The sequence below is a fragment of the Monodon monoceros genome, unplaced genomic scaffold (assembly GCF_005190385.1).
Source record: "Monodon monoceros isolate NGI ecotype Baffin Bay Population unplaced genomic scaffold, NGI_Narwhal_1 Super_Scaffold_3, whole genome shotgun sequence".
Lineage (NCBI taxonomy): Eukaryota > Metazoa > Chordata > Mammalia > Artiodactyla > Monodontidae > Monodon > Monodon monoceros.
Genome location: NW_021703780.1, coordinates 4,424,912 through 4,445,065, shown reverse-complemented (window position 1 = coordinate 4,445,065; position 20,154 = coordinate 4,424,912). Strand labels below are relative to the sequence as shown.

Here is a 20,154-nt window from a genome sequence, read left to right as displayed (position 1 = left end):
TTGTAGTGGGCACAGTGGGCGCCTTTTGTTGGCAAGTCCAAAAGGCAGTTAGGTTCTATGGATTGGTTTTGTGGTCCAGAACCAATGGCATATATACATATATGGTAGTTGAAACCTTGGGCATAGACGCGGTTACTGGAAGACATGTTATTAAAATGAGGTCCAATATGGAGCCCTAGAGAATACAACATACAAGAGGTAGCAGAGTCAGATAAGCCCGCACGGAAGACTAGGAAGAAACAGCTAGAAGACCTAAAGGATAAGAGGAGAGACTAGCCAGCTGCGGAACTCTTCATCCACAGAGCAAAGATAGATACCTCAGTAACGGTTTGCAGACACTTTCATCTGTCTCACTATAAAAGTTGACTTTAAAGATCTTACTTTACTACGTATTATGAAAATTTTTGTTACCTAAAATTGGTGGCCTATGTATGCACTGAGTGGCCTTTAGATATTAAGGCTTGATGAATCTTAAGACTTGACCTCAAGAAGTGAGCAGACAGCAGTGTCACGGAAGCACACATCATGGTTTCATCAGGCAGTATGGCCTCAAAGGTGTGTAAGGGTGAACAGATGATCCGAAGCAGCAGTAGGGTCCAAGGGCGTAGCAGCATTCTCCTCTCAGCCCCGTGGAGTCTGGAGGCAGGATGAAGCAGCTTCCCCCTAGTGGCTGCGAGGGAAGCATGTCTTCAGGAGCAGGGCACCTCCGAGTTAAGGCCGGTGGAGGGAGGACATCCTTCCAGGCAGGTGCAGGAGTTTGCCCCAAAGAGGCCAAGAGAAAGGGTTGAGTCGTTTTGTTACTGGAATACTTGGCTTGGGGCTGTGGGAAGGGGAGAAAGCACAGGTGTTTTTACAGGATGGATAAGCAGAGAAGCCAGCATGTGGGGTGGTGACGAAGGATGACAGAAATGAGGATATTACATCAGCTGGTTGCCAGATGACACCTCTTGCCCGCTGAAGCCAACGTGAGCCTCCAGGTGCTGGGCGGCTGTGATTATTATGGCCTGCATTTGGCTGACAGTGGTTCTGGAAAGAGGTGAAGCCTGACCTCAGGCACTGGAGAGCTGTCGTTCCTGCCGGCCGTATTGCCCTGCGCCAGGGACATTGGAGTGGCTGGAAGAGTCTCACAAAGGAGTTTGATCCTTGCAGTGGGGAAAGGATAGCCAGTAGCACCTGTGTACACTGGAGGTCTGTTGGCACGGAGCAGGGAGAGGGGGTGGAGAAGAAGAGGCTCGTGGGAATCTGCTGCACAAAGTAGCGCTAAGAAACTGCAGAGTTTCCGGAGGGTAGAGGCAGAGCAGTGACGTGTTAGCAGAACCACCTGCCGTTTCTGTGGATGCCGTCTACTTTCTCATGGTAGCCGTTGCCGTTCTGTTGCCCTTTACGTGTTAATTTTTTGTCTTATCTCAGACAGCCTCCGGCTCCCGCTAGGGTCGCCCCAGTGCAGGCCGTTGTGCAGCATCTGTTGGCTGCCATCTCCTTGGCAGCATCTCGCGTTTTTCTTCGAAATGTTCTTGCTTAGTGATACAGTCAAGGGACTGATGGCAAGAACGTGTTCGAGGATAAATGGTTTCCCTTGGCAGCGGTGAAAAAAACGCAAATGATACAAACCAAGGCGGGGCAGGATTGAAATAGTTGGTGGTTAGCCCCTTCCTAGAAAACGGGAAGACTCAGCCCGATTTGTGATTGCCTTCACAAAATGATGACCATTTGAAATAAGAATCATATAAGTAAAAACTGTTCATGCAGTAGTGGTTTTATGGTCCAGAACCAGCGCAGTGTCTTCTCTTGGGGCAAAGGGAAGTGCCTGTGCTCTAGACGTGGGGGGGGGGGGGGGTGAGCAAGAAAGGGGGGAGGGGACCTTTCCGTGTCACTCGTTCCACAGGTGCAGCCAGAATTGGAATGACAGCTTTTGATTTTGCTTCAGACACATTTAATTGGAAGATCAAGAGCTTCGTTCCTTTAGGTATAGACTTTGGGGAGACTAGAATACACAAAGGCACACTTAGAACGCTGACCTTGAACTCAAATGATACAAATTGTTGAGTGTCTTCAGCTATTTTCTAATTTCCTTAAACTTTAGAAGAACTTGGGTCGTTGCGTTCCGAGACATACTCCTTTGCTCCTACCTATTCAGGCTAGTTGCTGGCTTTTAGAAGAATGAATTTAGTAATGACTACTATTACTATTGCCCATGGTATTTTTCCAAAAAGAAGAATTAAAACACTGGATGATTCCCTGAGGTAAATTCCTGTTGTAAAACCAAGCCTGCATATGGAATGAAATATTAGAATTAAACTATTTTGTTCCTTCTCTATTCCCATCACCACCAGAAAGAAACTGTTTTGGAGGAGCGTGTGGGTGTGAGGGAGAACAGTGATGTTGTGTGACACAAATAACCAGTATGTTGTGCACGAAAGGTGCCAGAGATTGCTTTAGCCACCCAGCTGCTGCCTGCAGTCTTGTTAGATTAGCAGCTGTACATGAGGAAAATCTATATAAATCTATGTATGTATATCCATTTCCAATCCTCGTGACCCTGAGATAGATGCCGAGCGCCCAGAAGCTCCGCGGCAAGCACTCCAGAAGGCTCCCATGGGGCTAAGATGAAAGACTCCACAGCAGCTCGCACCCTGAAGTGCAGGCTCCTGAACCGTCAACTTTTCTCCCTGTGGTTCTTAACGTTACAAGATTTCATTTTCTCTTGCTTTTAAATGCAAATGGACTTGATATTTGAATGTTTAATTTTCTTTTACTTTAGGAAAGTTTATCTAAAACAAAATTAGTCCTCTCCAAAGTAAGGTTTCCCAGTTCAGTTGTATCCATCCCCCAGCTCCCGAGGAAATTGCATTCCCCTTCCCTCATTGCTCTGCTGCTTTTTCCGTTCTTCGGTTTCTAAATGGAACTAATGGTTTCACGTGTTCTTTAGGTGGTGTTTCAAGGTAAGTGCAGAGCAACCGGAGATCATACAAACACTAGAGACAGTCGCGTCTGGTGTGTCTGACTTGGGCGGCGTCTCCTTGGTCCTCGTTTCTGTCTGGTGAGGCTGAGCAGGCGTCGGGGTTAAGGCCATCACTCTCTGAGTGTGGGAGTCCAGAGGTGGCTAATTATCCACACGACAGCCTGGTGTGACCCCAAGGGTGTAGGGTGAAGCACAGGCTGACGTGAGGAGAGGGGGTACTAATTGCATTAAGGTGTAACAAGAAGAGGAAGAAGAAAAGAATAGCTTTTATTTCTTGAGTTTTTCTATGTACAGGTTTCGTACCAAATTCCAGACACACATTATAAAGCCTAACCTTCCCAACAGCCCTGAGAGGTAGGCAGTATTAGGCCTGTTTGACAGGCCTAAGATGAGGAAACAGGGGCTTATGTTAAGAAGGTTGCCCAGGTTCTCACAAACAGAAGGAACTTGGAAAAGAATTCAAACCCAAGCCTGTCTGATGTGCAAGGCTTGCGCTTAAACCGCTGCCCTGAACTGCATGTGATGTATGTTGGGCGGGGCTGGGGGGACTTTATGTGTGTGCACGCGTGTGCACTTTAGAGATGGAGAAGAGCATTTTGGTGTCATCTCCACTCTCCACTGTGGTAGGGTCGCAGTATGGATCCTTGCCTGTTATGTTTCACAAGAGAAGGTGGGATGAGACCGGAAAGCTGACCCAAGCGTGGCATCGATCACCGTCTTGGTACACACACATGCAGTGCATCGTGGCACCTGTCAATTGTCGTGTTGTCTCTGCACATTGAAGGTTCAGTTATCCATGTTAATGGAGGGAGGCCAGTTGTGTATAACCGTAAAAAGCCAATAATCTAAGGAGTGTTTCAGTAGCACTTTACCATTCACACCTGACTCGTTTGGAGTAGATTCATCTCCCTGAATCTTTCTTTTTGCTCAGTCATCCCAGGATAGTAATGGATGGGCCTGTTCCAAGAGCAGAGAGCAGAGGTGATTATCCACAGGGGCCTAGCAGGCAGCTAATTCCTAAGGAACCGCTTTTGAATTCATTTTTAAAAGCATCGTTTCAGACACACTGACACCTTTTCCTTTTTTCCCTGAATTCGTTTAGAAGTTACGCCATCAGGAGGATAAGAGATGCCTTCAGAGAAAATAAGAATGTAAAGGATCCTGTACAAATCCAAGCCCTAGTGAATAAAGCCAAAAGAGACCTTGGAATAATCCGTCGACAGGTAAGATGGTTCAGTGATGTACGGTTTTTCGTGAAGAGCTTTAAGCTTTGACATGTCCCCCTTGATTGGTGTTTGTGATTCACACCACAGGATCATGAAACTGTCTTCCTCTTTTTTGTTTTTATTTTTGGCTGTGTTGGGTCTTCGTTGCTGTGCGCGGGCTTTCTCTAGTTGTGACGAGCAGGGGCTACTCTTGGTTGTGGTGCGCGGGCTTATCATCGCGGTGGCTTCTCTTGTTGTGGAGCACAGGCTCTAGGCGCCTGAGCTTCAGTGGTTGTGACACTCGGGCTCAGTAGTTGTGGCTCGCGGGCTCTAGAGCGCAGGCTCAGTAGTTGTGGTGCACGGGCTTAGTTGCTCCGCGGCATGTGGGATCTTCCCGGACCAGGGCTCGAACCCGTGTCCCCTGCACTGGCAGGCGGATTCTTAACCACTGCGCCACGAGGGAAGCCAGAAACTCTCTTCGTCCTATTCATGTGCACAAAGAAAGATGACCTGTCATATTATTGAATCAAGGAGTATGTAAATATTAGCTATCCAGAATTTCCAGGGAATGCATCCTTCTGGGAAGCTGAGTTCCCATAGTTTACTAGACGTTGATGCTGTAAGTATAGGAAACCTTCTTTAAATTTTGTCTCTTCGTTAGATATATTACACATTGATACGTGGACATGTGTCACAGAGTATAAATGTAATCTACTTTTCCTAGTTGGCTTGGCTTCTCTTGCGGTGGCTTCTCTTGTTGCAGAGCATGGGCTCTAGGCTCATGGGCTTCAATAGTTGTGGCACGCAAGCTCAGTAGTTGTGGCTCCGCGGTGTGTGGGATCTTCCCGGACCAGGGCTCGAACCCGTGTCCCCTGCATTGGCAGGTGGGTTCTTGACCACTGTGCCACCAGGGAAGCCCTTTCCTAGTACTTTGAAGTCGTAATTCAAGATAATGTTGCCCTTTTCTGGAAGACACTGCTATGAACCTAAATTCTGTTGCATGTGGAAGGTGTATCTGCAGGTGCAGACGGTGTGAAGCACAGCTGCTTAGGTACTGACCCCAGAAGGACCCGGCGGGGTTTTTATTTTCCTCCTGTAGAAGTGCTGGCGGTTGCCTTGGCTTGTGCTTGCTTTGCTCTTTCTCGTGAGGTGGATGGAGCACCTGCAGCAGCCTGGCCTCCTGGGTGGTGTGACGCGTCCTTCTCTCTGCAAAATTAACCAGGGAGCCGACGGCTAAAGCAGCCTGCTGGCGACTGGTTTTCTCACCCTCTAAAAAATCATCCTTTTCACTCTTTTTCTCTGATTTAGCAACAGTCACACCATAAGCTCCATTTCTGCTTCCCTTCGTTTTTCTCTCTTCCTTGCAGTGAATTTGTTTAGGGGTGGAGGGAAACCCCTTACATTTTCCTAAGATCTGCGAGTGTGTTGGAAAGGGCTTCTTTAGCATTGTCAGGAGATGCCAGCTTGGCTGACATTATGTCTTATCACGATATATGACGTGTATCGGGATATATGTTTATATCTCTGACCCTTCTTCATGCTTGACTCTATAAACAGTTCGATAAAGAAGCAGTATTAAAAACTAGTTTTCATTTTATGTCAAAATTAATAGTCTTGTTATGTTGCCTACATAATGGAACAATCCCTTCTAGAATAACATTTCAGATTCAGACAACTCTCCCTGAGTTCTACAGTTATCTAGCAATAGGATAACTTGGCCACATTCAGACAAGCCTAGGAAATGATCTTTAACTAAGAGCATGAAAAGATAATAGGATAGTCAGAAAAAGAAGCTGGTCTGCACGTTTGCATGTGTGTTAATAGAGGCAGAGAAAGGGGTTGCCATTTTAAAAACTCTAAAACAATGGCATTTTCCATGCATCAGTGGTTGAATTTTATAGGATGCTTTAGCACTGGAACTTGGAAAAACAAGCAGCCTGCGTCCTTATTTTGCATAAACTCAGGAAGATTCAGTTCTTTGGCACTTCCCCATGCAGAAGTTGGCAAGCACCTCCGAAACAGGCTGGTTTTATCTTTTACTGTAAAGTTGCTCGGAGTAGAAAGTGCTTAGAAAAGGGACCTGTAAGTAATCCATGCCACCATTTCTTTAGTTATGCAATTGTCTGTGTCACTTGGTTTGAAATGCTTTTAGAAAAGAAGAAAAAAAAGAAAGGATAGACTGACTCTCACCAGACATTCCCAGTGGATCCACACAAAACAGACTCAAGCTCTAGGGCCACAGGTCGGGCCCTCCCTGGGACAGCCTGCCAGGTGCACCTTCCTGGATGGGGGGTGGAGCCTGCGCGGCCCGCTTCCGGGCCCAGGGCGTCTGTGTTAACTAGCAGAGCAGCAGGTGCTTCCCTTTCACGTCAAGATTGCTCCTGAACCCGAGCTTCACGTTGACCCGAGTTACCTTATGAGATGCAGGCGATTCCCCGAGCCCCCTCGCTCTGAGCTGGCGAAGCTGGCCTTGGCCTAAAGGCCTAAAATAGCATCTGTATTTTCTTCATAGTGGCCACTGTGACAGCTTCTAACTCGCCTCCCTGTCTGCCCCAGTGGTCTCTTCTCCACAGGCTGCCAGGGTGAAAAATCAGAGCAGGTTACCACCTGCTCAAAACCCTCCAGGGGCTTCATAGCCCCTTTTTCTTTAAACCTGGTGAAAACTAAAGTATCTGTACAAAGTTTGGGTTTATTTACAGCTGTGTGATACTCTCAGTGTTCATCAGAGTGTACCCTGGCAAGGCGACCCTTCAGTTCTCCTGGGCTCTGAGAGAGCAGACCTGGGTAACAGAGGTTCCCAACCACTCATTCATGTAGGCTAGTGAATTGAGCACTGAACTTACACCCAAATAATGTTTTTACTCTACCAGTGATGGTATATACGTGTATCCAGCTATACAAGGGTTGTGTGTAACATAAGTATTTGGATGAAGAAATATATTGTTACTGTAGTACGTAATTTTACACTGAGAAGATCAACTGGATGTCATGTTTTCTGATTCCGGATAACAACAAGGTGTTGGAGTTATACTATTTTTGCCAGCAGCTCTTTAGTGATGACAGGATTCCATACCACATCAGCTATCCTTAAGCTAGTGTTTTTTTTAATGAAGCAATTCAAATAGTGGCTGTGTCAGACCCAGAACTATGAACCTGCCATTGTAAGCAGTTCAGAGCAGACATTATGTACAACCATTGAAGATACTAGGAAACGGGTTGATATTATGGGTAGCAGCCTTTTAGTTAACCTGAGTGTGTGTATATGTGAGATGAAGCATTTTCAGTGTTTAGCTTACACTTATTATTTTTGTGGATCACTAAAAGCAAAGTAATGTGCCCAGTTTATTGGCATTTTGGGTGGTGATAAGTGAGAGTCTCTGAAACCATATTTTTTACTTCATCTGATACTTTATGGTTTAGTTTTTAAATGACCGTTCGAGAGGAACATCCCGCAATCACTTTCTGAATGTGCCTGTCGTGAGATGAGAAGCCATTGAACAGTGACAGGCCTCTCTCACGTGGGTCTCCGCAGAGCCTGTGCCAGTGCCCCATGGGGTGGTCAGAATTGAGTGAAAGGGATGCTTTACCTGCCCCCAGTGGGCACCCTGTAGAACAGCCTGTGAAAAGGTAGGAGTGTTTTATCTGTATGTCTTGTGGGGAAAAGTAATAATGCACTTTATCTCTCTTCAAGTACACTTTTAGCTTAAGTACCATTTTGGTAGGTTCAGGGGAATCTCTAAACTTTACTTGGAAATTGTTTTTATGAAGGAGAGGAAAGTCAGTCCGTACATTAGGGGCATTTAAAATACATGGAAAGAATTATACATTATTCACAATATCCAAGAGGTGGAAGCAACCCAAATTTCCACTGACGGATGGATAAACAAAATGCGGCATTTACATACAATGGAATATTATTCAGCCCTTAAAAGGAAGGAAATTCTGACCCAGGCTACAACATGGATGGACCTTGAGGACTGTGCTCAGTGAACTAAGCCAGACACAAAAGGACCAGTACCGTGTGATTCCGCTTATCTGAGGTCCCTAAAGTGGTCAATTCAAGGAGGTAGAAAGTAGGATGTTGGTTGCCAGGGGCTGGGAGAGCAGGAAAGGGGAGTTAGCGTTTAATAGGGACAGTTTCAGTTTTTCAGGATGAAAAAGTTCTAGAGATACGGTTTACAATAATGTGAACGTACTTAACACTACTGAACTATACGCTTAAAATTGGTTAAAATGGTAACTGTTTGTGGGGGGTTTTTTCACAATAAAAGAAATTCTCCCTTCCCCTAAAAAAGAACTATATAACCAGTCCTCAATTTTTCTCTTAATTGAGAAAAATAAAATTGAATGCCTCAGACATTGATTGATAACTTGAGGCTGGGAAACCTAGGTCATTCGGAGCTGGAACTACAAGCCTTCAGCTTCTTATCTGTAAAATCAAAGGGTTATGCTGTAGTTTCTAAGGCTACTTCCAGTTCTAAAACGCCATGGTTCAACGTTTCACATCAGTATCTGTCCCCTTCTTGATTATTTGCAGAAATAATGATACATTTTAGAGTAAATTACTCTATGCTCAGCTTCCCTTGACCATTTTTCACCAAGATCTTAACTTTCCAGAGTTCAGGTTATAGGTGAGCAAAGGGGTACGCCAGCCGTGTATTTATGCCATCGTAAATTCCTAAAACTTCTCTTGGTCTAACCTTTCTGCTACGAGGAAAGTCAAAAGATTGAATTATTTTATCGATGTTGCTTGCAGCTCTGCGGTTAGCCTTCCTTTCTGGTAGAAGCCACGTTACGGGTACTAAAGCATACCTCTGAGAACACTTTCTTTCAAAGAAAATGGAGTGGCATTTGAAGAGCAGTAACGCATGAGTGATGGGAATGCTCTCCCCAGTTCCTCCTCAGCGTTAATGCTCTTTCTGTTTGATTTGACTCCACCCTGCCCCCTGGCCCATCTCAGTCACGTGAAACACAAACGCACTGTGTGCCTTGCAATCCATGCCCACAGTTTCTTTCCCTGTTTATCGAGCACCCCCTCTATGCCATATCATTATGAATTGGTTTTGTAAGTTTTTCGGAGGCAGAGTTGGGGTGGAATTCAGAGGTCTGTCCGAACCTCACAGAAGTTCTCTCTGGCTTGGACTGTTTGGGAGCCAAGCCCACCCTTCCTGTTCTGGATACCATCTATTCACTCATTTCATGGAACACAACATAGGGTTTACTGGCATATCCCAGCAGTGCTTTCCCCTGTGCCTCTATAGACCAGCTAAGATTAGATCCAAGGATCAATCTACATATTAAAAAAATAGTACTAAAGCAGTCAGAGGCAAAGGAGATTTCTGTGCTCTGTCTCGGACTTGGATAAACATCCTCAGGAAATCAACATGAATTTATATGCAACGACCAGAAAGAATTGCCCCCTAAGTGAACCCTATGTCTTTTGGATATGTGAATCCTCTCAATAGGAATAAAAAATTCCCCAACCTCCTCAGAAGGTTTGAGAAAGCAGGGCAATGAGAAGGGTTTGTTGAGTTTTATAGCTTGGCCTATGTATGACATTTATTTTTTCAGCCTGTTCAATATATAGTTCCTCTGCAGCTACAAATAGACTTCTTCATACAAGAATTTAAACTAATTTCCTCTCTGCTTTTTCTGGAAATTCCTTTATTTCCTCAAGTCTGGGACAAGAGTATTTTCGCACAGTTGGCATTCTTCTAGAAGAAATGTCTCTTAGTTGGAGACCACCCATCAAATTTGCTTCATTCCTCCAAGGCTGACACGCACAGAACAAGATTCCACTTCCTTTCTAGAGGAAGCCTGTACCACCCCTGCCTTTTTATGTGCACTAATAGTTCTTCTGCACATTTCATGTTCACAAGAGCTCACATGGTAGTGCCGTTTAGAGAAAACTTTGGCACGGGTCTCATTTGGGGATTTTTGTCATGGTGTCCGCATCCTCCATCTCGTCTAGCAGGTGAGTCACCTGGTCTAGTCTGCCGGAGATGCTCACCCGTGAGTTCCTCGCAAAGCCTTTCTGTTGCTGAAGCACCTGAAGTGGAAGCAGGTATTAACAATTCCGGAGCAGAAAGTACATTGATCTCAGGGGCAAGAGGTGAACGTGCTCATCTCAGCTCTGATGGTAACTTGCCCTGTGATCTTGGGCAGGTGGTTTGTTCGCCCTGTTTCCTGCATCTGTAAAGGGATGATTTGATAGATTGGGGGGGGGGGGGTCCCTCACCAGTGTCGATTCGTCGCGCCCTCTCTGGGCACGGACTCCCTGTATTACATAAGCGCTTTGAATGCCTAACAGCAGCCTTGTGAGAAAGATATTAGTATCCTTGTGTGCTCGATGAGGAAATTCAGACTTGCCGTGTTTGAATAATTCTCCCAAGGATGCACAGTTAGGAGAAGGATGGGCCTGCATCTGTTCTCACTTTTTAGCCAGTTCTCAGAAGAGGGGTCACCCTGGGTGGCCTTATCTTCACAGAAGGTAAACAACACGCAGGAGAGGAGGAGGGAAGATGTGTGTTCCTTTTTCTGATGGTCCATTTAGAGCTCTCATTAGAAGGTAGCAGCTTCCCCTCTGTAGGCTCGTGAATAGTTTATCCCTAGGGGTGGTCTCCTTTATCATTTCTCAGAAAACTCTCTCACCCTCTCTGCCTTCAAAAGGAAAAAACAATACAAAACCACAGTCTGAAAATGGTAAAGTTCAGCTGCCTTATTTAAGAAGTGCTTGCTCAGAATTTCCCCATAGATCCAGGGTCACAGCTCCAATTGTGCTTTTCCTGACAAGCTATCACTGAAGTGCCCTTCAGCGGAAACCTTTTGATGCCTTACTGCCTAGCTTGTCCTTTCAAGTAATCAGAGTTAATTCCATTCGTGCTTATGCAGAAGATCTTCTTCCAAGCTGACAGGGAAACAATGCCACATCTTCTAGGAAGGGTGACAGAGGGGCTCCCCCTGTTTATGTCCATTTGTGTTTCTGTCCCACATCCTCCGAGGTGGCAGGGAGGTGATGACACCCAGCCCAGTGTGTGTATGAGAACATGTGCTCATTTCCTGAGCACTGGATATCTGCATTTGATGGGTTTTACAAGCATATATATGAAGGGTGGTTTCACCTACGCTGTTGGAAAGATTTATTTTCTAATTAACATCTATCGGTCTAAAAACTGTTGTTTCATTCAGAGACACGATAGGAGGTTTTGAGTGAGATACACCTAAATTTAAATCCTAGCCCTTGTTAGGTAGTTCTCTATCCTCATTCATGATATTTAATCTCTCTTAAAACTTTATCATCATTCAGTTTGTCTGCTGAAGCCCAAGGAATACCGTTCATCAGTTAAGGTTAGTTTCGTACTTGCTGTGTGTTTGAAGTACCGGAGCCAGATGCTGTGTCAGAAACGTTCTCTCTTCTCCAAGTCTGGTAATTAGGGCCGTCATTTCGTAGATTGGTTGGTTATAAATAATCGAAAGGCTTTAAAAATTCTCTCAGGTGTGCACTGTTATAATCTTAGCTTTATTAAGTAATGCTGGTGCACAATCAAATCAGTATTTTAAATATATTCTTTTTCTTCGAGCATTTCCACTTCACGCAGCCTAACAAGTACTTCTCTTTTCCTCGCCCCAAGTCTCATCTCCTTAATGTTGTAACAGCACCACCGACCTGCAGTCCCATGGACTCCCCTTCACCGTCTGTCACACATTCGAGATATTAGCATCACCAGAGATCCGTGACCCAATAGGCTTCATCTGTAAAAGGTGAGGGATTGGGTGCACTGCTTTCCAACATCCTAATAGCACAAGACTTCTCTTCGCGAATCTGCTGTATTTAACAAACCTAAGTTTAACTGCCTTGTGGAGGTTGGGTTGGGGGTTTCTTTCATGGAGTTATCGCACTCACTTAAACGCGTGCGTCCCAGAACTGCCTGCAGAGTCATGGATGTGCCATCGGAGCCCAGTGCGCACCCATCACTGAACGCCGGCCGGCCAGGGAGCCAGCAGAGCCAGGGTCTGCTCCCGGCCCCGGCCAGCTGGCGGGCGGTCGTCGATGCCAGCTCCCCAGGGGTGTGGAGGGGTGCCCCGTGCCTCCAAGGCCCCCTTTCAGGCCTGACGTTTTCTGATTCTGAAAATAATTGACGATGATTGTTAGATCCCAGGAACATACTTGTGAATGTTGGATTTTGACCAAGGGTGAGGCGTGTCACTGACCCTCTGCATTTACTGAATTCACTTTAAAAGGGAAGCGTGGCTGCCGGGATGTCACAGGCAGCCCGTCGCCTTGAGCGTGGGGAGTGACTGGTGGCGTAGGCTGAGTTATGCAGCGGTGGTTCTCTGCTGTCAGCCCCGGCTGCGGGGCCGGTTCCAGACAAGCCCTTGGCTACACTTTGTAGCAGCTTTTAACCCCCGGTGATGGCAGGGATGTTGCCTGGATCACGGCGGCTTCCAGAGACCTGTGAGCTGTGACAGAAGCTGCCCTTTCACACAGGTGACAGGTCGTGGATGCCTCATTACCAACGAGATTTCTTCACTGGGACTCGACAGACCTTCCAAGAAGGAGTGGGGTGAGGAAGGGAGGCCGGAGGAAAAGAGCCAGAATCAGTTGTCCTGCGGCTTCGATCCAGGTTCTGTCTCCGCCGGGCCAAACTCAGCACTTGGTCTTTTCAGTAACTCTCAGCTGTTATTTAAAGTTTGCAACTGTCTGTGTAGCTGTCCACGTTTTTCTTAATATTACGTATTTTTCTTACTGGAAATACTTTTTAAACGGAGCTCATTTTTCCCTACAGGCCAGTGCCCGTCCTTTCTTCTCTCCTGGGCGGTTTAGGGAACCGCTAGGAGGCGGCGTGGCCCCGTGGGTTTCTGGGCCCCGCGAAGCCTGCCCCGCGCACGCCCGTGCCCCACTGCAGCCGCATCGCGGGAGCCGGTGAGCTCGTTGAGCTGAGCGCAGGGTGCTCGGGGCTGGAGGCGGGGCCAGCGCGGTGCAGGGCACCTAGCGCCCCGCCAGGGAGCTTCTTCCCCGCCCGCCAGCTGCCGAGGGCAGGCCTGCCGCGCCCTTGCTCCCCTCTCCTGCCACTGAAACCTGTTGTCCTCGGGGCCACCAGAGCACTCAGGTGTTAACTCCTCAGCATTTCCTGCAGGGCTTTGCCAGGGCCTCTGACTTCCCGGGGAGGCGGGTTGTCTTCTGTGCCCCGAGCTGCCCCCGGCCCCGCAGCGTGGTCAGCGCCCAAGCCTTTGCTCTCGACATGTGGGCCTCGCTGTCACGCAGGTCGACCCTCCCAAGTGCTTCTCAGTGGCTTAGGTAGAACTGTGAAGACTGAATTCCAAGGGGCAGTTTCTGTATTAATATTTTTCACACACCGGGAAAAGTTTATCCACCAGAAAGAACTGGGGGCACTCACTCACTCTCAGTGAAAGGGGTTTCCAAGGCTACAAAAGTATATCTAAATCAAATTTTATAACGTTCATTTTATTAAAATGCAGCTGAAGGACCGTGCTGTGAGGCAGTGTAGTGCGGTCACGGAGGCCTCAGCTCACATGCTGCCCGGGCAGGCTCAGAGTCAAGGAGGGGCTGTGAGGCGCCCACCGCCCCTGACTCCTGACCCCCTGTCCCCGTGCCCTGCCACGTCAGGTGCACACACAGAGGGATGAGGTGCGGACCCCGAGCCCTTGGAGCTCGTGCAGCTTTACTGCTGGAGGGATCTGGAAGGCAGGTACTCCCTCTGGCGGCAGTAAGCGTTCACAGGGAGGTGAGCGGATGTCTGTAAGGGGCTTAGGTCTGGCCAGAGAAGTGACTCAGGGAAGAGCGTGTATGCCTGTCCAGACCTGTGCTCATGGGGCCCTCGAGGCTCTGCATGAGAATCCCTGGCATTCAGCCATCCTTGTGGCCTCCCAGGCTTTGCTTCCCAGATGGACGAGCGTTTGTGTGCCCTTTCCTAGTGCCTCATAGAGCCCTTTCACACAGCAGGTGACAGGGTTTTTTTTAACTCTGTTTTCCTTCAAAAATGCAACTGCTGTCTCAAAAGCATAGGCCCCCTTATCCCTAAGTCAGTTAGTCTCTTTATATCCGTATTCTTCTTCTCAGAGGTAGTTCACCACACCTCCTCCTCGAAACTGTATTTGGTCCTGTCTTTTCCTGCAGACTGTTGCCCTCTGTGTCTAGTAGATGCTTGAATTTAGGTGTCTTACCAATGCTTGAAACCCATCAGAACCAAACCGTGACCAATGACCTTCTGTTCCTCTTAAACGAAGTTTCCTTCACAAATTCCCGATACCTCCATTCTCTCAGGACTCGGGCTCAAATCTCCCTCTGCCCTTCACAGGGAGAATGGAACCTGGGCTGTTCATGTCATCCCCTGAAAATAAATCCAAGACTGTTCTCAGTCCTACAAAACGGGATACCTGGGAATGTTAAAATATATTCCAAAGCACTGCCCTGAAGGCCACCTGTTTCTGCAGGTCCTGGCCTGGTGTCCGCCCCTCACATGCACATTCGGGGCTGTTGAGCTGCGTCAGTGCGTCTTGGCCCCCAGCTCCTCCTGAGTACCTTCTACGCCTACCTCATCGTGAGTCACCAGTGAGCACCTTTTTGACGTCGGACTTTACCTGAGGTTCTGTTAGATATTCCTGAGCAGGTGCTCATCTGCTGAGATAGCCTCACTTCTAACGTGGAAGCACCTTGGTGTCGTGGCAGCCTGACTTCCCGCGGCACTTGCGGTGCCTCGATGTGTATTGAGAGGCTCAGCTCTAACTGCTTGTGTCAAAGCACTTTGGGAGGCTCATCAGTCTTGTGCTTTTTTTTTTTTTTTTTTTTTGCGGTAAGCGGGCCTCTCACCGCTGTGGCCTCTCCCGTTGCGGAGCACAGGCTCCGGACACGCAGTCCCAGCGGCCATGGCTCACGGGCCCAGCCGCTCCACGGCATGTGGGATCCTCCCGGACCGGGTCACTAACCCGTGTCCCCTGCATCGGCAGGCGGACTCCCAACCACTGCGCCACCAGGGAAGCCCACTTGTGCTTCTGTAATTGACATCAATAATGTGTTTGCATTTATCAATATTTCCTAATTGCCAAGTTATAACAGTGGAGCTTCTGTGATAAATCGTGTCCACGGATATCTTCAGACATTAGGGCTTAAGGTTCCTGTCAATATTTTGATGTGCTATAAATTGTTTTTATGAGGACTTTTTTCCTGTAAGGAAGGAGGAACTGTGCAGCGGGAGACAGAATTGAGGCAGTGTGTCACCATATAAGCTTAAGTTACAGAGCCCCATCGCTCCAGTGAAAACAGAAGGAAGCGATTTCCCAGGCCAGGCCAGTACATTCCCGTAAAGTGCAGCGTCGCCGTCCACACGAACAGTAATGTGTCTCCCCGGAGGGTGATGTGCTGTGCCAGGGCCCTGCCCGAGGAAGGAAGTTTGGACCAAAGGATAGTGAATATTCCTACGAAGAAGGAAGTGTTATCAACTCATTTTTCAGAAGAGGAAACTTGCTCAAGTCAAAGGGTGACTTTGCGAGGCTAGGTCTCACACCCAGGGCTGTTGGAGTCTATGGCTGGACTCTTGACCCTACAGGGACAAACTCGACCAAACCCAAAGAGAGGGAGACCCAGGTGTTGAAGGGCTGACTCCACAGTATCTGTTACACAGTTGAAGGCTCTAGAATGTCTGGCTTGGAAAAGAGATGAACGTGGAAGGCTCTGGAGGTCTGTCCTCCTGTCACCTGCAGGGGGCGGTTAGCCCCCGGGTCTGTGCATCCAGATGGCAGCGGTGAGGCCAGTCCTCTGACCTGGCGAGAGGCGGCTTTGTGGAGCAGTTACGGGTGTGACTCAGCAGCCACACTGTCCCCAGCAAATCCCTGCCCAGCCACTCACCAGCTGCTGCCCTTGGGCAAGTCGCTTGGCCGCTCTTTGTCCCAATTTCCTCAGCCAAGATGGTAGTGATGGCAGCACCTGCCTAATAAGGCTGTCGTGAGGATTCAGTGAGTTAACATGTGGAAGGTGCTTACGATGGTGCTTGGCGCGTAGTGTGATGTAAGGGTTTGCTGTTGTTTCAGTATAAAGCCAGACTAGGCGTGCGGAAGAGTTCCCTAAAAAATCAGTCAACATTTGTCCGTTATTTCTGCCACTCTGTATGTACTAGACACTGTTCTGGACACTGTTCTAGACACGAGGATACAGTGACGGTAAGACAGCACTCGTCCCTGCCCCGCCCTCGCGCAGCCTCCATTCTGCATTAGAGAGGAAGGAAGTTACCCTGTGAATCATGAAACAGCCGATGAGCACATGAACGAGCCGCTTCTGAGAGATGAGCCCCAGCCCTTCCCCTGGTAGCACTGAAGAGATCAGGCAGAGGCTGCCTGGGGTCCTTATGAGCGGGGCTGCCTACTGTGGGTTTTTATAGTGTCCCTAACATCCCTCTGCAGAGGAGGGTTAATTTAAGGCACCCAGTGATTAAGACACCAACATGAATGCCGCTGTGCTTTAGAACTGCCATCCTGTGGATCACCACGGTGAGCGGGTGCATCTCAGGAATTAGGCAGGGCAGGCCTTTGCGGTACAAGCAGGAAGTACGGAGCTTCTGCCCATATTTTGTATCTCATCTTTTAAAGTGCCTACTCTCGGGCGTATTTTTAACGCATAATTTGGTAGCACAGGAGCACTGTTGATGATTCATAAATAACTATAAACATACATTAAGGCTGCATGTGTAAACATCCTTTGCTAATGAGGTGAACAATTTTAAAAGCTTAAGTTGTACCAGAATACTTGAGCATGTTACCCCTGAAGGGCCAGACCCTGCCCTTGGGTCCCTCTCCCTGCGCCCAGCCAACTCAACCGTCCTCACCCCAGTCCTTTTCAGCTGGAAGTGACTGCACTTTAAACGGCATTCACTTACAGGCCTTGTGGGAAGCGAACTCCAAGACTCTCAGCAAAGGAAACAGGCTGACTTTGAGTCTCTGAAGAGGTGGATTATAATAAACTCATTCATCACCTTTGCCCATCTCAGGCTTCCGTGATCACCTGTGCATCTTGACTCAGGTGGCTTCTTGGTTTCTTAGTGTTGGCGGGGGGGGGGGGGGGGGGGGCATCAACACTTCTTTGCATGTTAAAAATCTCCCTTAATTTTGTAACACCTGTAATATTTACTGACAACATTGATGAGGTTTGCAAATTTAACTTTGAAGAAGTTCATTATGCACCCTTCTAAATGTGTGCTCCATTCAGATGCCTTGGGAGGAACCTAAGACAGCTTATGGGCTAACGTTAAAACTCGTCTTTCAGGCATGTTTTTTCTGAAATGAAAAGTAGCGTCTCGTTTTTCTCTGGATGGTGTTCTCCTTTTCTTTTTTTTTTTTTTTTTTTTTGGCCGCACGGCACGGCATGTGGGATCTTAGTTCCCCCACCAGGGATAGAACCCACATCCCCCACGTTAGAAGCGCGGAGTCTTAACCACTGGACTGGCAGGGAAGTCCTGGATGGTTTTCTCCTTTAAAAAATTATTATCTTACTTGAACTTAAGCAGCTTATGTAAGAGAATGAATATTTTGCCCTTTCCTTCATTTCGCCAATGTTGACATTAAGTTGCAGGCATAACTCTACCTCTATAGGTGTCAGTTGGATGTCTTCTTAGAACAAGGACGTGCTTCTGCCTTCTCACAGTACCGTTTTCACACCTCAGAATTGAGCATCAGTGTGTGCTGGCCGATACCGCAGTCCATCTTCACATCTCCAGCTGTCCCACCTTTCACGGTTGTTTCTAATCCAGAACCTGTTTAAGGATCAAGTGTTGCATTCCGTAGTCATGTCCCTTAAGTCTCCTTGAATGTAGAAGAGGCCCTCTGCCTTTTTTTTTCAACTTTCATGATATTGGCCTATTTAGACTGTTGGCCAGTCTGAATCAGTCAGAGTGTATCTCTCTTATTATACTCGGAATAAACCCTTGGGCAGGAACCCTGAGTGGGTAATAAGGCCTCCTCCCTTTCCACCCCATCAGGCGCCCATAATGTTGGTGGTACCATTATTGGTTTGTGCTCAGTTTGATCCTTTATTAAAGTGGAGGCGAGATATTTCCATTATAAACATCCCGTTTCTCTTTGTGATTAATAATAAGTAAACTGTTCCCCAACAGCCTTATGCCCAGTGGTTTTCAGACCCATTAATGCACCTTGCCTGAATCAATTATTTACTTAGTCATTGCACAATGGTGATTTTTCTAATTCTCTTATAACCTCGTTGGCTTCTGCATATCACTCGGGGGCCATTTTTTTTTTTTTTTATAATAATTTCCTTGCTTTTTTTTTGCGGTATGCGGGCCTCTCACCGTTGTGGCCTCTCCCGTTGCAGAGCGCAGACTCAGCGGCCATGGCTCACGGGCCCAGCCGCTCCGCGGCATGTGGGATCTTCCCGGACCGGGGCACGAACCCGAGTCTCCTGCATCGGCAGGAGGACTCTCAACCACTGCGCCACCAGGGAACCCCGGGGGCCGTTTTTAATGACAGTAAGCCTAAATTACAGTCAGGTATATTTCTCACTAATCTGTCTTAATTCTCTCAGTTTAACAAACTCATGATCTTAGCCCAAGACTGTGAATACTCCCTACTAACCCACTCTGAGGGTTTTATCTTGGAGGTACATTCTACCCAGAGAGTCACATGGCTCCACTGTTTCCACTAGAGGCTTGGGGAGTCAGTCTGATAGCAGAAGGACTTCAGGTTGCTTCCATGAACTACCTGTTGGCAGCCATTCAGCCTACTTGGACCATTGACATGAACGAAATGAAGCTGTATCAATAGGTTCACCTTTATAGCACCCTTGGGGAGCACAGCTGCACTCTGGGTTTATAGCTTCTTTTCACCTAATGTATGGTGAACATTCCCCATGTGACTCAATTCTCTTTTGCCTCAGGATTTTTTTTATGGCTTCCAGTATTTTATTGTAGAGCTTACCATGATTTGTTTATCTCCCAAATGTTGAAAATTATTTGGTTTCCTTTTTTTTCCCCTCCTATTAGAGACAGTGTGGCCATAAATATCTTTTTTTTTCATAAATATCTTTATGTACATTCCTGACTGGTTTTCTTAAGACAAATTCCTAAAATTAAAATTACTGGGTTAAAGTATTTGTGTGTGTTTAAGGTATATGAGGCAGGTTTTAAACACAGTGCCTTATATCTGGTATCACCCTTCCCCCAGAAACGTGTCCACCTGTACAGACGAAGTTTTACTTAAGGTGTCTGGGTCTCAGGAAGCCATGGGCTCAGGTTCAGAAGCTTCAGGCTGCAAGACTGAAATCCGAAAATTACCCAGGACCACACTCTTCAGGCAGCTGTCTCTGGCTTCCTCTGATCACTCAAGTCTGCAGTTTCAAACACAGTTTTAATTCTAATAAGTACTTGTGAGACTACTAAGAGCTTTTCCATTACTTGTTGATAAAAATATTTATGGTCTCATCTTGGATTTTCATTTTCAAGAATAGAGCTGGAATCAGTTCCTACAGCTTCTCCTGTCGTCCTCAGCACACAGTGAGCCCCCCCCCCCCCACAGTGGATGATTCACGCGTTTGTGCTCCTGTAACTGAAACGGCAGTGACGGCAGGGTTACGGCAATTTTTAGAATTGCATTTGGGGTTTGAATTCTCCCTGATCAGACACATCGATTCAGGTGTTCTAACTTAACTTATTTGTAATTAGGAAAACTGATTTTAGGACCTCTGACTGACCAAGCCACAGCTCTGATAGATCTTTTCCATTTAAGACCTTAGAGTATACCGTGATACGGGACCCTAGATTTTACTCTTGGGACCCTAACCCAGGAACATCCCCAGTGGGAACTGCAGCCCACACATTTTTTTTTTAATCTTTCTTTCAGCTTGGATAGAACATATTTGCCGGTAAATTCTCTGGAGCCTTTACTGAGGAAAAGATTGGGATTTTGAGGTTACTTAAATCCACAGCTGTCCTTCTGGCTCGCCATTAAGACATAAGAATTTTAACT

At 47.2% G+C, this 20,154-nt stretch overlaps 1 protein-coding gene across 1 annotated transcript in view; it reads left to right on the top strand.

Annotated features, from left to right (window-relative positions):
- LYRM4 (LYR motif containing 4) overlaps positions 1-20,154 on the top strand; it is a 115,083-nt gene that overhangs the window by 27,145 nt on the left and 67,784 nt on the right. Inside the window, exon 2 of the mRNA XM_029243205.1 lies at positions 4,065-4,185. Coding sequence (XP_029099038.1) covers positions 4,065-4,185 — 121 coding nt within the window. The remainder of the gene's footprint in view (positions 1-4,064; positions 4,186-20,154) is intronic.